This window comes from Pseudochaenichthys georgianus, chromosome 14 (assembly GCF_902827115.2).
Source record: "Pseudochaenichthys georgianus chromosome 14, fPseGeo1.2, whole genome shotgun sequence".
Classification (NCBI taxonomy): domain Eukaryota; kingdom Metazoa; phylum Chordata; class Actinopteri; order Perciformes; family Channichthyidae; genus Pseudochaenichthys; species Pseudochaenichthys georgianus.
Window position 1 is genome coordinate 11,448,521 of NC_047516.1, and position 15,838 is coordinate 11,464,358.

Sequence of the window (15,838 nt, forward strand, 5' to 3'; positions counted from 1 at the left end):
CCTCCCAAACTTTCTTTTTATGTGTGCATTGTTATTTGTGCTTGAGCAACATTTTACTTGAACTTTATTTCAATGAAATTAGTTGTAATTATTGTCCTACATTTTTATTTGTTTTACAGAGATGTTTCACAGCTGTCTGGGCCTAGTGGCCCACAGGCGGCGTTTATCCAGCAGCCACAACATCCATCTGTGCCGGCCCCCAGGTCAAGCTCTACTGTGGCTCAAGGGCCTTCACTAGAGCCATCACCACCAAGGACCAGCAGCCTCCACTTCCATCTGCGGCTGCCACCAGGTCAAGATACACCTCAGCACAAAGGCTCCACCACAGCCATCACCTTCAACCCAGCCAGCAAGGAGGTTTCGTGGAGGTCTCGTATAGCACTTGTACACCCCACCTACACAGCAGCCCATGCACCATCACCCCCACCGACACAGCTGCCAGACCCACTGTCTTGGAAGACAGACAAAGACCTTGACACTGTCTTGACATTTATAATGAATAGTTGGTTGAAAGTTCTGATGTTCAATATTGTAAATAGTTACATTTTCCAGTTTCTTATATTTATATAAATAGTTGGTTGAAAAAAACATATTTATAATAAATTGTTGGTTGAAAAAAAAGGTTGAATGCTCAATTTGTATTTTTACACATCACATGAACCTTGGTATGTAATATGAAGTCATTATTCAGTCCTAATGTATCTCAGTCCCTGCTGTGGTGAAAATAGAGTGATAAACACTTGTTTTACTCAAAATTCGAATTACATTTTTTTCATTTTAGACATGAATTACACATTTATATACAGTGTAATTCAAATATTTCACTGCTTTTGTGATCCTAAGACTTTGGTAACCAAATCTAAAACACCAAAACATTTCGATCACATGAGTAAATTTGTGTTTTCAAAAGAGTTTTGAAGATTTTCCGAAAATCGGATGTAACATTTTAAGCTTTTGAGCTACTTATCTCATCAAACAGTGCTCTAAGGTGAGTAATTTGCATATATAGCAATACCAGAGATTGTCCTGAACATTTTGATATTTAACACATGGGGTGCCATGTGAGAAGAAATACATTTAAAAGGGGATTTAAGAAAACATAAAAAATTCGAGAAAATACCCTTAGACTCCAGAGGGTATTGTCGACAATGTACATGGGAAGTCTAAGCTGATTTATATTTCCTGGGTCTGTTTACAGAGAGAACAAACAGGAATTAACAGTACATTAACAGGAAGGCAAAAGGAATGAGCGGACAGATTACCACTGGCATTACGAGGCATAACCTCTTTTAAAATCACAGTATTAAGTTTGCTGCCTTTATGCAAAATATTCAAATAGAGTCAGAAGGCAAAGCCTAAGCAAGCAATCTTTGCTTCTTGAAGATTTTTCAGTGACTGCGAATGACTGAAAGACAGAGTTATGTAAGGTTTTATTCATTTATTAATAACATCAGATTGTTATTTTTGTAGACTATACAGTACATATAAAAAACAATTAAAACTAACATGTTATATCATCTAGATTTGAGATGATCAGATGTGTAAGGATTTAACAGATCATTTTTCACATGACTGAAGTATGTTTGCGATTATTATAGCATGATGAAATATTTTTAAGCAGATTAGTGCAGTGTGAAACATTACAGGATTCAGTTAGTGCAGTGTGAAACATTACAGGATTCAGTTAGTGCAGTGTGAAACATTACAGGATTCAGTTAGTGCAGTGTGAAACATTACAGGATTCAGTTAGTGCAGTGTGAAACATTACAGGATTCAGTTGGTGGGCTTTGTTTTGTTGGTCCGACTGTATAATCCTAGTTACCTGTTAGGTAAAAACAGGAAATGTCATGTATTTCTTTCCATTGTATCTAATTTGTAAGGCCTCTCCATTCTTGGTCTCATCCGTCACCAGCTCGATGAGGCAATCAGCTACCTCAGACACACTGAAAGAAAAAGGTACAGGGATTTTAACAGAAGACGCAAAACCATATTGTAACAGTTACATCACAATTTATCTTGTTATGTCCTGTTGATTTTACGTATTGATTTGAATTTCTTTTAGAAAATAAGCCTTATTTAGAGGTAAAGGAAGAACATGTTAAAACGACTCAAATAAAGCGCTCTGCCAAAAAGAAAATGCAGGCAGAAACCTAACCACCCTAACCTATAATCAAAGGATAATAACAATGACAAAACATTACGTTTCTTAAGGCTGCTTCACAATAAAAGCCAACCTGTTTTGCCAGTTGAAAGCTTTTACTGTGAAGCAGTAAACATAATAGGATGCCCCTTAGAGTAATACAGCTCTGACCAGGTGTAATGAGAGTGAACAGTAAACGTGGTAGACTTTGTCACTAGCAACAATATCTTCTATACAGAGAAATAATAACTGAATGTACAAAATGCACAGCAAAAATATGGAATCAAAATAGGTTTGATTAAATAAAAGAAAATTAGCTCACGTTAACGTGCTTTTTTCTGCATTTTTTTGGAATTCATCAGCCAGTTGGGAAAATTGTCCGAATTTGTTCGACAGGCTTGTCAAGAGTTCAGTTTGGACACAACCTGGGCAAACGGCGTTGAATCGAACACCATAGCCTGCGGCAGTAGAGGCAGCCTAAAAGATAAACACATAATGAGGCCTTAAATGCTCAGAGGCACAATGTATAGCATACTGGGAATTAAAAGTCATGATGTCCTTTTCTTTATAAATAAAATGTATAGTAAAAAACCTTACAGCCATGGCTCGAGTGAAGCCGACCACTCCATGTTTAGTGGCAGTATAGACAGGACAGCTTTTTGCAGGACCCAGACCTGCAGGATGTGGGTGATAAAAGTCAAACAAAAAGAGAGACAGCTTTTAGAGGTATTATACCTGAAAGATGTGGGTTATCATTTAACATACTTTTGTTTTCATGCAGTACTTTACTGTTTGATTAATTAATGTCAGAAGTGGGACAGAGATGAAAGTTTTCACCAGTTACCAGGTTTGAATTTAAAATGTTAATGTTTTCTTGTCAAGGTTTTAACAAGAGATTGAACGCAAACACAGTAAAAGAGGAGGGAAGTAAACAAAAAGCGAGATTTTAATTAAATAAAGCTGATTCAAAATAACGGGAACCAGGCCAAGCAAAGTAAAAAAAAAAGAAGATTATTGAACAAGTACAGACCGAGGGGCACCAGAAACAAGAACAGAAATACAGACAGGACCTCGGGAAAACCAGACAGGAACTGACAAAGAACAACGGGGAAGACAGGCATTTATAATTAAAAGACTAATCACAGAGAAAAGAACAGGTGAAACAAAGGGGCAGCAGGTGTACACAATCATACAATCACAGAAAATACATTTGAAAATAAAACGGGAAACAACCTAAAACCAGGATCATGACATGCATTCAAAATGTTTCTATTATAAAAGTTGAAAATTATTGGCATCAAAATATACTCAAAAGTAAAAGTACTCATTTCAGAATAACATATATGTTTTGATTATAAATATTGATGCATTAATGTGTTTATCAAAGCTGGTGAATGTACATCTGGTTATTATTAGTTTTTTAAATGTTGATTATATATCACATTAATCCAAATCTGTGAAGGTATTACAATGATGTACCTTTGGTAGTAGGGTAAAATTGCAAAGTAGCAACACTTTTACTTAGGTACAGTACTTGAGTAAATCTACTTGCACTGCATTTCTGTGCCTTTGATTGATTGATATCCTACAAACCCCACATTAATGCATTGTGAGTCATACCTGACATGGATGCAGTGTTGACGATGACCCCTCCCTGACCTCCAGTCATCTTGTTCATGTGCTCCAGAGCCAGGTAGGTAAACCTGACAACAGCCACCTGCATCATAAAACATTTATTGCAGTGCACACGGGGTAATGTTAAACTGAAGAGTTCAGCCAGGTAAGAACATGTTAACCTTTGAAAAGTTGTATTGTAGGTGGTAAATATAAATACAAGTTCTTACAAGGTTTATGGAGATAGTTTTCTCCCACTCGACTTCATTCAAGATGCCAGCATTGTTGCACAGGATGTCTATTCTGCCAAATGTTGCTAGAGTTTTTTGAAAGGCAGCTTGAAGCAGAAAATAAAGCAATTACTTGTTTACGAATAATTTTGCAGCCAAGTTTGAACACTAGCAGCCATGTTTTCCAGTGCCAACATGTTCAACTCCAACAAGTGAGTGTGTGTTACCTTTGATTTGCTCTTCTGATTCAACATTGCAGTGTAGAAAGAGAGTACTCTGTTCTCCATACAGTTGGTCCAGGGCTTCCTTCAAACTCTCCCCTTTAGTTGTATTCGTATCCAAGAGGGCAACCTGAACGAGTGAAAAGACAACAGATATACAATTGTGCTTTTAATGGCTGCCGGTTTTTATTTTTTTACATAATAAATGCAGCACCGATCAACCTTCATTCATTGTCTTTTATGCTATAATGGGCATACGTAGAAACAACTGTTCTATTTAAAAAGTAACTTTACCTCAGCCCCGTTTTGCAGGAGTAACTCTGTTATTGCTTTTCCTATCCCCTGGGCTGCTCCGGTCACTACGGCAATTTTACCATTTAACGCCATTTCAGGTGTTCAATCAGAAGGGAGGAGGTGGTCAGCTGTATGATACCCACTGGAAAGGGATAGATCAAATGATGAGAAAATGGTGAGTTGAGATGGTATTGTGCTTTTAAATAGGGAGGAGGTGTAACCTACTAGAAAGTGAGGAACCACATGACACCATAAAGTTAAGGATTAACACGCTTTGAGTTTCAGTGGCTTTCACAATAAATCGCTTTGATGTTGCTTTGTTTTTTATCAATGGTTTTGTTGATTTGATCTAAAACAAGCTTATCATTTTGCATTTGGTATGGCCTATTGCTTAAAGATCACCTTTAAAGATGATAAGGAATTATTATAGAGCTAATTGTTGCATGAAATTCAGATCCGCTCATTTTCAGACTGAGGTTCATCACACTGGATAAAAACGTTGTTTCATTGTAGGAAAGATGGCTTGCTACTGCAGATATGCACAACAACGGTTTGCTTAAATATAGTTGTATTTACTGTATTAAATGTGTCATGGGAGCAAATTAGCCTGGCATTGACTCAAGTAACGACGAGTCATGATATGGAAGAGAATATATGAAGCAAGAACATTCAAGCCCTTAGAGAAATGGGGCATGTTTTGTTTAAGTGTACTTTAAAGATTGGATTAAAACAAAGATGAGGTTAATGCTTCTCCATAGTGCCGATTGAACTAATGTTGATCAATAATCTTGTTCTGACCCACAGTGACACCTGCTGGTAAAACTCCATTCAAAGTGTCCAGGAGATGTTTGCCATTATAATATATGAATAACATTTCAGGTCAGGAATCATATAAACCTTATGGACCTACAGTATAGTAAACGTTTTAAAATCTATATAAAAAAATAAATAAATCAAAAGTAACTGTAACAGAGATGATCTCTGGGCCCATAGATCACGGCCTCCGTTACGGGTAATATAGCACTAAAAACATTGCATGGGAATATATGTAATTTATGTAACTAGTTTGTCTGTCTCTGTTTCCTGGTTTCATGTTAAAAGTGTTCCCCTTCCCCCATGTCTGTGGCTGTTGATTGTGTGCACCTGGTGCCCTGTGTTGTCTCCTCCCCCCCCCCACCTGTGTTGAATTGCTGATTAGTGTGTGTATTTAGGGTCTGTTGCCCTGTCTGTTTGGAGGCTGGTAGTGTGTGTGAGATCCCGGTGGCTGCAGGCTGTGCCCACGTGAACAGCAGCAGGATTGAGGCCGTGTGTATTGTGTTCATGCTGTAATAAATGCCCACACCGGGTTATCCAATCCAATCCAATCCAACTTTATTTATATAGCACTTTAAAAACCTTCAGACCAAAGTGCTGTACACAACATAATATAAATACATTTAAAATACAAGATACAAACACAAAACAAACCAGAATAAACGTAATAATTAAAAAATAAATAGCAGGCATATAATAAAAACAATAGACCACTGAAAGCAAATAAAAGCAACACTCTACTTGTTTCTGAATGCCAAGGAGAAGAGGTGGGTTTTCAGACGGGATTTAAAAACAGTCAGTAGGCTTGAGTAGCCGATCGCAGCCGGGGGAGGTGTCAAAAAGCTCGCCTGAAGTCGGACAGCTCCGAGTCGGCTTCTTCTTCTTCATCTTCTTCTTCGCATTCTGCTTCTTCTTCTCTCGGTTTTTTGGCGGATTGCAAACAACTTTAAGGTGCATACCGCCACCTCCGGAGTCGGCTTGACTCGGTTTGCATTTATAAAGAATGCACACATGTGTTTAATCGTTAATGTCAGATATGTACTAAGTAAATACATTTGTTCCTGCTCAAGATTAGATTCAACTTTATTGTTATTGCACAGATTACAGGTACTGAGAGAACGAAATGCAGTTTAGCTTCTAACCAGGTGCAACAAGCAGTAAAGTGAAAAGTAATGTACACAATCTACAGAATAACATATAGAATGAATTGAATGATGAATAAACAGTGAGGGGTATGAATACACTAGATATCAGCCTGTGAGCAGTATGAACAGTGTGTATGAATATGCTAAGATATATAAAGTATAAAAACGGTAAGCAGTATAGTATAAAATATATAGATATTAATTTCATGATGATAAACATTGTGGAACAATGATGAAAAATGGGAATGGATGTGGCGACGTAAAACTGACACAAAACAACAACACACTTTTGCCAGCCAATTGGAGAGTTTCATCAGCAGCACGTGGTAAACACCACCAATAAGCACTCAGCTCGAGATACCAGCGAGCCGTTTCCCATCAAGCATTTCGCTTCCGCAGCTCGTGGAGAGCAAGTGCGCCAACTCGCCTCGCCTCGCTCTCAAGGCTGCGGGCGTCTTTGTCCCGCGAGATTTCAAAGTATCATGTGGGCGAGCCTCCAGAGCAAGTCGGACAAAGTAGAGGCTTCTCAATACTCAAATTTCCCCTCCTCGACTCCCCTCCTCGACTCCCCTCCTCGAGACTTAGACCCGCCCACAGGAGATGCGAGCGGAGGACCGAGGAGAGAGGAGGGGAAGTAGCAGACGTTTAAAGAAATGAGAACTCCTCTCCTCTGAGCGGTCATATTAAAGCGACGTCCGTTCATTATGACGTGGCAACAGCTGCATCAGCTGTCGAGTGTTTTGTCATATTTTATAATCTCTGTTAGATCAGCTGAACATTGTTCCCCCACATATTTTATTTGAATTCATTGAGAGTGCGGTATAATGAGACAATAACAGGCTACAGATGCGGACACACACACACAAATATATTTATATAAATATATACAATTTAAAGTATGAGAGCACTCTCATAATAACGTAACACAGTCAGAGACTGGATATACCCCCCCCCCCCCCCCCCCCCCTCTCTCTCTGGTCGCTGAAATGGGGAATTGAAATTACGGGCCAAAAGTTGTATTTGCAAGTATTAAAAGTAAGGACATCAAACCAACTGAGACCCGTCTGTCCGCGGCATCTGCGCACTGTACAACACACACCTACACACTGTACAACACACACACCTACACACTGTACAACACACGCACCTACACACTGTACAACACACGCACCTACACACTGTACAACACACGCACCTACACACTGTACAACACACACCTACACACTGTACAACACACACCTACATACTGTACCACACACACCTACAGCTGCTAAAGCATAATCAGGCTACAGCCGTTGTGTATTTTATTATGTGAAGCACTAAATGGTTTTAGAAAAATATGGACTCTTTGTAGATATCTACTAAACTAAAGCAAATAAAGAGAGTAGGCCTGTTATACTGAGTGATATATATTTTACACACTGCTCTGCTTTCTGCAGGACCTCACAGCTGTTCTCACTGTAAACATCGCGTTGCGATGAGAGCAGGTTCTCAAATAATATCCAGGGGATGCATGCAGAGCTGTCATTGGCTGAGATAAGTCCGGCCGTGCGTCACGCCTCCACCGTTCCCGGAAATGCATCCGCGGAGGAGCCGTGGAGGAACCATCAGTGTATCCTCGGTTATAGCTCCTCCAGAGAGCCTCCTCGATGCTCGATCCTCGGTCCTCGGTGTGCATAGAAATGAGACGTCCTTCAAAATGGCGCGCTGAAATTCATTTCCGGGTCACTACCGGAGGACCGAGGAGTCGAGGAGTCGAGGAGGGGAAATTTGAGTATTGAGAAGCCTCTAGTGACTAACCATCATGCAACGCACGAGCAAGACGTTGATCGCAACTGCGCAGGTCTGCGCAGGTCTTGCTTGTCTCAAACAAGCCTAATGTGGGAGCCTGTCTGATGAGCAAGGGCAGGTCGTTCCACAGTTTAGGGGCGGCAGCAGAGAAAGCACGGTCCCCTCTGCGCTTAGACTTTGTTTTTGGCACCCTCAGGAGCAACTGATCAGCTGACCTGAGAGTGCGAGTGGGCGTGTAGCTGTGTAACAGCTCAGAGAGGTACGGCGGGGCCAGGCCATTCAGGGCTTTAAAAGTAAATAAAAGAGTTTTAAAATGAATCCTCAAATGAACGGGCAGCCAGTGGAGTGAAGATAAAATGGGGGAAATGTGCTCGTGTTTGCGTGTGCGTGTGGGTTATATTTGGGACGTGCTGCCTCTGCCTCCTTGCTTGGTCTGGGCAGCTCAATTGTCAGCTTCACAGTAACATTTTGAAAGTATGCATTAATATGCTTATAATACATCTTTTTTTTTTTTTAATAATGGAACATTTTGAATAATCAATAACCCTTTTTTTAAGGAAAAAAATAAATGCTTGAATATACTGTTTCTTGTAGACATGATGCAATCATAATATGTATTTAATCAGATGTGCCTCAGCCTGCCACTGTATGTTGCTCCAATAAAGCAAAGGCTCTTATATCATCATGCCAGCTTTAATTAGGTGTCTCCAACAATTAAGTACCATGTCTCCCATTGGTCGCATGCACATAATGGGCAACAGAATTATCAGAGCCAGGGAGAGCAGTAACAAAAACAGAAACTTCTGGAATAGAAAATAACAGGAAATAACCGAAAAGCCATGTGCAGATGTTTTTTTTTCTCCAGATGGTGTTCTGAATTTCCAGAGAACAAACTGTGGATATCCAGGTCCAGATTGTAAACGTGACGAAGTGCATGCATTACATTACCGTAAACTTCCTAAAAGATTGAATGCAAAGGCAAAAAGGCTTTTGAATGTCTTCCATACACTACCATTCTTTGATTGTTGCAAGAGGCGTTCTTGTGAAAATAAACGAGACATTTGGAAGTAAGACTCAGGTCTACAGCAACAGTATTTTGATTTTTTTTTAATTACCTTACTTTGTCTTAAACAACATTTTAAATACTCCTATATTGAGGAGAGACATTTCTATTTGACTTTTTCTCTTCTAATTATCTTACAGTTTACAACCTGTTTTGCAGGTTCAGATTTTACACACAGAACACAACAAATAAAAATATAATGCATGCCTATAGAATCATACTCCTACACTATTATTTCAGAGGTGAATATTGTATTTACTATTTTTAGTCATTTTTTTTAGACAGCTTTAGTTGCTTTGAATGCATTAATTCATATTATTATTAATATATCCAATAAATAAGATAACATTATTATTGACCCTTGATCCATATAGTTTATGGGTTATAGGGTATAGAAAGAGATTAAGGTCATATAGTGAAATAATTGAATACATTTTTTTTTGGGCTACTTTTATTTTTTGTACTTCAAATACATTTGAATTCCTAAACTTATATACTTTTATTTATTTTTAAAATAATATTTGGGAGTTTTGCCTTTAACATTAATACTGTGTGGTGTTACTAGTTCTATTGAAGTATAAGATCTTTGTCAGTGGTGTAAAGTAACTAAGTACTTTACTTAAGTACAATTTTAAAGTACTTGTGCTTTACTAGTAGTTTAATTATTTGCTAATTTGTACTTCTAATCTACAATTCAGAGGTAAATAGTAATTAATGCTTCAATAATTATAATCAAAACCAATAATATATAATTCTGAAATGGGCCAATTTGGAAAATGAGTGCATTTAGCTGACAATACATTCGTACTTTTACTTGAGTAACATTTTGAATGCAGGACATTTACTTGTAAAAGGGTATTCCTTACTTCTCCCACCTCTGTAACATCTGCGTATGAGGTGCACTTGAGTTCGGTGTAATCAATCTATTATGAAGAATGTCCCTGCGCGTCTTTTCGCGGTAGTACGGTCAGCCCCCGCCGAAGGGTTCTGTACGTGGCAGCGTCGGTCTGAAACCCCTCTCTGTCCTATTCATAACCCATCGGTACCAAGTGAGATTGCGTCCACATACTAAAGTGTGAGCTTACACTTCAAGACCTTAGAGAATACAGGTAAGAACACGTTTAATATAGTGTCTTAGCTCTTCTTTACATCACTGGAAGGGGGCTGAGTCGCTTAGCTAGCGCGCATTACCGAACATGCTGTGATAGTTGTCAATTCTGGGTCCAACAGGCTTTTTGGAGGGGAAGCCTAACACCAGAAGCTTAAAACCGTGTGGTACCGAGCAGGTTAAGGACTCGTTATTTTCTGGAGGTCTGTTTATTTCCGACATGTTGGTTTCATTGTAAGCCTCCGAGAAGTGCATGTTACTGTGTTGCACAAGTGGAGAAAGTTTGGAAACATAGCTAGAACTTTGTGGGAGAGCATCTCAGTGACAGACAATTACTTTACATGACATTGTTGAATAGGCCTACTTACTCACTTCTTTAACGCGGACTGTTATACGAATTTTTGAATGTTGGCGCAGTAGGATACATTTTTAGCATACAGTCCAGGCTGTACAAGACATACATGAGACCCGAAAGAGCTGAACGTCTCGGGGATTTCAAGAAACAACGATCTGACGTCACGGGGACGGTGTTTCGGATTAACTGGTTCCCCGATCAACTGGTTTACAGAGGAGGGGGGCGTGGCCTTCGACTGAAATACACATTTCGATCGCTTCTTCTGTCGTTTACATAACACTTTTGTTATATTTGGCTCGGTAGGAAGACTTTGATGCACATTCAGTACCAGTGTGTGAGGTTGTGGTTACGATGGAGATATCCGGACGCGAACAGCGGGGACTACAAAAAGGGGATGTCTGTTCAAAAATGTTGCAAGCTCCAATAAATCATTTAAACCAGCTATTGTTGCCAGACTTATTACTGCTGCTATCTTTGCAAAACGAGTTAACAGTCACATCTTATCTGGATGAGTGCTGCAGAATACTGTTTATATAAAGGGATACATGTGTGTGTAGTCTTTCATATTAAACATGATCGCTGGTAGATACCCACAGAAGTCGTAACACAGTTTAACCTGGGCGGATCCCATTTTCCCCTGGGCGGATGTTTAGCTGAGAGGATCACAGTTTACAGTTCACAGCTGAAGACTTATCCACGCTGCTTTCAAACTCTGAGTAAACAACGTGTGCTTCACTTGGAGGCTGTCTGAAGGTGTACACATGTCTCAGATGGACTTGGTATCACATTAAGAACGATATTCAGTAATAAGTCTGGCAACAATAGCTGGTTTAAATGATTTATTGGAGCTTGCAACGTTTTGAACAGACATCCCCAGTTAACTCGTTTTTCTTTCTGTAGTCCCCGCTGTTCGCGTCCGGATATCTCCATCGTAACCACAACCTCACACATTGGTACTGAATGTGCATCAAAGTCTTCCTACTGAGCCAAATATACCAAACGATTTATGTAAACGACAGAAGAAGCGATCGAAATGTGTATTTCAGTCGAAGGCCACGCCCCCCACCTCTGTAAACCAGTTGATCGGGGAACCAGTTAATCCGGAACACCGGCTACTATCCAGCTGTGAGCAGAGTCGGGGTCTGCAAGGCAAGGCGCAGGGCAAAGTCATATTTTTCTGTGACAATTTTGGCGATGTTTTACCATTGTTACTTAACTAACCCACACTTTACAATCTATCAAGTTTTAGATATATCATTTATGATATGATGAGTCGGTTTACTCATCATATCAATGTGTTTTTATTGGAACTACTTTCTACCAAAGAAATAGTGCCAATAAGAAAGTGTGTCAAGCGTGAGCTGTGGTGATGGTTCAGACTGAGTAAGGGGCAATATGTTATTATTTAGAACTACTTTTCTAGCAAATAAGTAGTCCCAATAGAAAAAGTGTCAACCTTTAGCTGTGGTGATGTTTCAGAGTAAGGGGCAATATGTTTTTATTGGAACTACTTTCTACCAAAGAAATAGTCCCAACTAATAAGTGTGTCAACCGTTAGCTGTGGTGATGGTTCAGAGTAAGGGGCAATATGTTTTTATTGGAACTACTTTCTACCAAAGAAATAGTCCCAACTAAAACGTGTGTCAACCTTGAGCTGTGGTGATGGTTCAGAGTAAGAGGACACTGGCTTTTGAAAGACATGTTGCTGACGATTTTATATTTAGCACACTAGACATAGGCTTTGTCCACCCTTTGTCAAATGCCACAATATATCACTGTACACACATCCCCAGAATAAAAGGTTGCATGCACGCTAGGCAAATGTTGCCCTGCAGTGATTTATGTGTAGTATAATGGCAGTAATGGGAAATGGCAGCCATTAGGTTGGGCATACATGGAGGGCACAAAATAGAGGGATGTCATAAATCTGTCAGCAGTAATTGGGCTATAAGGCAGGTGACATGCACTCTAAAGAGACTATGTCTTGCTAGATTGCTAGAACTGCTTTATTAAGTTGTGTGAGTCTCCGTCTGATGCTTCCCGCTTCCAGTTATACATTTCATTTGCCTTGACTTCCCGAGTCTGGTTGTGTCTTTTTATTCTAAATATTGAAGCCATGCTTATCTAAATGTCTGGGTGATTTACATGTACATCTATTTATTTATCAAAACCTTATTTATATGAGGCTTCAGTGTTTGCATACCAGAACAAGTTTTGCAAGAGGATGGTGTTTTTGACATACAAAAATGTGTGTGTGTTGCTTATGTAAACTAATGCATGTTTCTTCAAGCCTGTCTGTCTCTTTATGTTAACATTTGGCTCACGCTCTGTGATCAGTGACACCGGTATGAATGAGCTCATACCAGGTTGAAATGAACATCTTTGCAACACAGCATTCTGGTGATAAATTACTCGGTCTTTCTGCCACGTTGGGATGTTTAGTCATGTCTGGGACACATTTAGAAAATTGTTATTCTGAAGGAAAACAACCATCTTTCATATTGTAAGCTGCTTTGTAGCTGCAGATGTTTAAGCTTTCATAGCATCTGAAACAAGTTGTCCTTAATGTCAACCACATAATGGCCAGCAGGAATCTTGGACCGACACCTGGAAATCATTTGAACCCTTTACTATATTTAGAGATTTTTCTTGAACCGTGTCCTCCCTGATAATTTATATTTATATTATATATTTTATATTCATTTGGTCAGATTTGGGACAGTGATCTTTTTTTTAATGCTGGCTGTATGAAGTTGCAGAATTGCTACAAAACAAAAAAACTGACACTAAGCAGAGACACACCACTCAGGTAATCTGCTGGCTCATCAAATAATTAATACAAAATGCACTATCCTGTCCGCAAAGCCAAAGATCTTGAATATATAATGATCTGTAACAGGTTTTTATTGAAGTAAGAAGAGTTTAGTGTAATTGCAATGACACGTTTCAAGTTTGAATTGTGATTATTTTTCTTTGCTAGTGATGCAAGTTGAATCCCTCAGAATTGTCTGAGCATGTTCACAGCCTGTGGATATTAAGTTTGCACGTATGAGGTGTGTTATATAAAATATGCAATCTGCACACTAGTGTTGGCAGGATTTTGTGTGCCCATATTTTGTCTATGCCTGTGCCTGTTGGGTACATGCCAGCCCATCCTGCTGATTAACATCGGTCAGAAAAATGCCTGTTTAGGATCAACCGTTTATGCTTTATCTTAGTGCAACACTTGTGGAAGAGTTGGCAACTATCTCCTCTCAACTATGATGAATGTGAAGTGCTATGATGCCTTTGCGAGCAAGAAAAGCCACCAGGCTAAGTGAGTTGGAATCCTTGGTTTGAAAGTGTGTCTTTGTTGGCTCTGTTAAATGGAACTGAGATACATAGTTCTATTATGCTCTGGGAATTAGCTTTTAGTTGCATCGGTCAACATGTGATCTGTTTACAATTGAACATTTTACATGATTATTTTTCCAGTATCTTCATTGTCTTCTTTATCCCAATCCACCCAACTATCCAATTACTACATTTTAAATATGTTCGGAAGATTTGATTATAAAAAGCCAAGTTGAGTTGACACATTTCCTACAATAATTCAAGGCTTTAAAAAGTCTGAAAGAGTTGTTAGCAGTGGTCCATTTGTCTCGGTTGTCTTATTCAGTATTTGCTATTATTTGGTTTTGATATTGAATTATACTCTTCAATCTCTTCAGGAATAAAAAGGATGAGAAAAGATCAGTTTTATGTTTCAGCTGTTTTCCGACATTTTGACATAAGTTATTATCTGCTTTCCCCCAAACCGGAAAAAATGTTTTTTACAATTCCCCCAATTGGCACTTGTGTAACCCAGGCAGCTGTTGGTGGTACCAGCCAGGACTTTCTCTCTTTCTCTCTGAGTTCAACTACAGATGTTGGAAAGATTACTGTCAAAATAAGCACTTGCACCTCAGAAACCCCTGCTCCAGTGCAGACCTTGGATCCTCCTGCTTTGCCAGAGAGCTACTGTGGTTTCTTATCTCTCATGTGGAGCCACACCCCCATTCTAAAGCAACTTGAACCCAGTATTTGACTTGTGGGTGGTGGTCATCATTACGCACTAAGTATGGAGAATGGGTACGTTTCTTTCCTCCTGTAAGGTTGTGTTTAAGATCATTTAACTGACCTCCATGGTTTTATTTTGGAGAAACTGTGGAAAGATCCTTGTTGCCTTTGAGCTTAAGAACACAGCTCGTGTTGTACTGTCCATATTAAAAATACAGCTGTCTGGGCCTGTCCTCCTGGGACCCGTCATATAATATCCTCACTGTCCTCATTGCTGTATCTTACATTTGCCAGGCCAGGGGTCAGGAGTGTGGAACGTGGGGTTGTCCATGGAACTGGCCTCTTTCCAGGAATGTGGCAGGGGTGTTACAGTCTTCAACAACAGGCTGGCTGTGTTTGGGCTGAGCCATCGCACAGGCTGTAAATGACAAGGAGAGAGATTTGGTCCTGTCATTTGTACTTTAGGAACACGGTAGTACTTTTCTGGGTTGGTACTCATTTACCAAACCAAAAGCACCAAGACACTGTAGGCTAAAGTTTTACCAGTAAGAAACAATTTCCCTGAGATTTGAGAGCTATTTATGAAGCGTTCTAGTTTTTCTTCCAAAGTAGTTTGACTTATATCACAGTTTTTGCACTAAAATGACACCTGTGATGTTCTTTGGTGTTTTATGTTCTAGTTCTGGTCTACAGTCAACACATACAATGTATGTTGGGTGAAACTTGGCAAATTGATGCAGCAAAAGCTAGATTTAATAGGAAAAGCATACTGCAGACAGTAAAGGCTAGGTGATTTGTAGTTGATGCTTTTGCTCTGATGTTGCTTTCATGGGTGAGGATTGTCTGTTTGCCACGACAACTGATCCAAAATGATCAAGCATGCATAACCACATGATGTGTTTTATCTTTTATAACAATCATGTGAGGTAGTGGATAGTTATTGAATATGCTTAGCAAGAGAGGCTAGTTGTGGCTCTATTTTCTTATGATAAACTATGGCAACTGGCAGACATTTTTTAAAGCAGG

The 15,838-nt window shown here is 39.4% G+C and overlaps 2 protein-coding genes across 4 annotated transcripts in view; one reads left to right on the forward strand and one right to left on the reverse strand.

Annotated features, from left to right (window-relative positions):
* Positions 1–88: 88 nt before the first annotated feature.
* Positions 89–4,682, reverse strand: LOC117458157 (15-hydroxyprostaglandin dehydrogenase [NAD(+)]-like). The gene is made up of 7 exons (XM_034098435.2): positions 4,500–4,682; positions 4,212–4,335; positions 3,985–4,091; positions 3,761–3,857; positions 2,738–2,814; positions 2,463–2,617; positions 89–1,943 (listed from the first exon to the last, which is right to left on the reverse strand). Exons 1-7 carry the CDS (start codon positions 4,590–4,592, stop codon positions 1,826–1,828), a joined length of 771 nt encoding a protein of 256 aa, XP_033954326.1. The 5' UTR covers positions 4,593–4,682; the 3' UTR covers positions 89–1,825.
* A 5,590-nt stretch (positions 4,683–10,272) lies between these two features.
* LOC117458386 (prolyl 4-hydroxylase subunit alpha-2-like) overlaps positions 10,273–15,838 on the forward strand; it is a 45,584-nt gene continuing 40,018 nt past the window's right edge. For 2 of the 3 annotated variants that reach the window (XM_034098825.2, XM_034098824.2), the window contains exon 1: positions 10,274–10,420. The gene's annotated coding sequence lies outside the window, so the exon portion shown is untranslated. Of the gene's footprint in view, positions 10,421–15,838 lie in introns of all 3 variants that reach the window. The other variant, XM_034098823.2, reaches the window with a different exon arrangement.

Coding starts and splice junctions, on each gene's coding strand:
- LOC117458157 (XM_034098435.2), bottom strand. CDS start 4,592: ATGGCGTTAAATGGTAAAATTGCCGTAGTGACCGGAGCAGCCCAGGGG. Junction 4,336..4,499: donor TCCTGCAAAACGGGGCTGAG/GTAAAGTTACTT, acceptor TCACTCGTTCAG/GTTGCCCTCTTGGATACGAA. Junction 3,858..3,984: donor AAACTATCTCCATAAACCTT/GTAAGAACTTGT, acceptor TTTATGATGCAG/GTGGCTGTTGTCAGGTTTAC.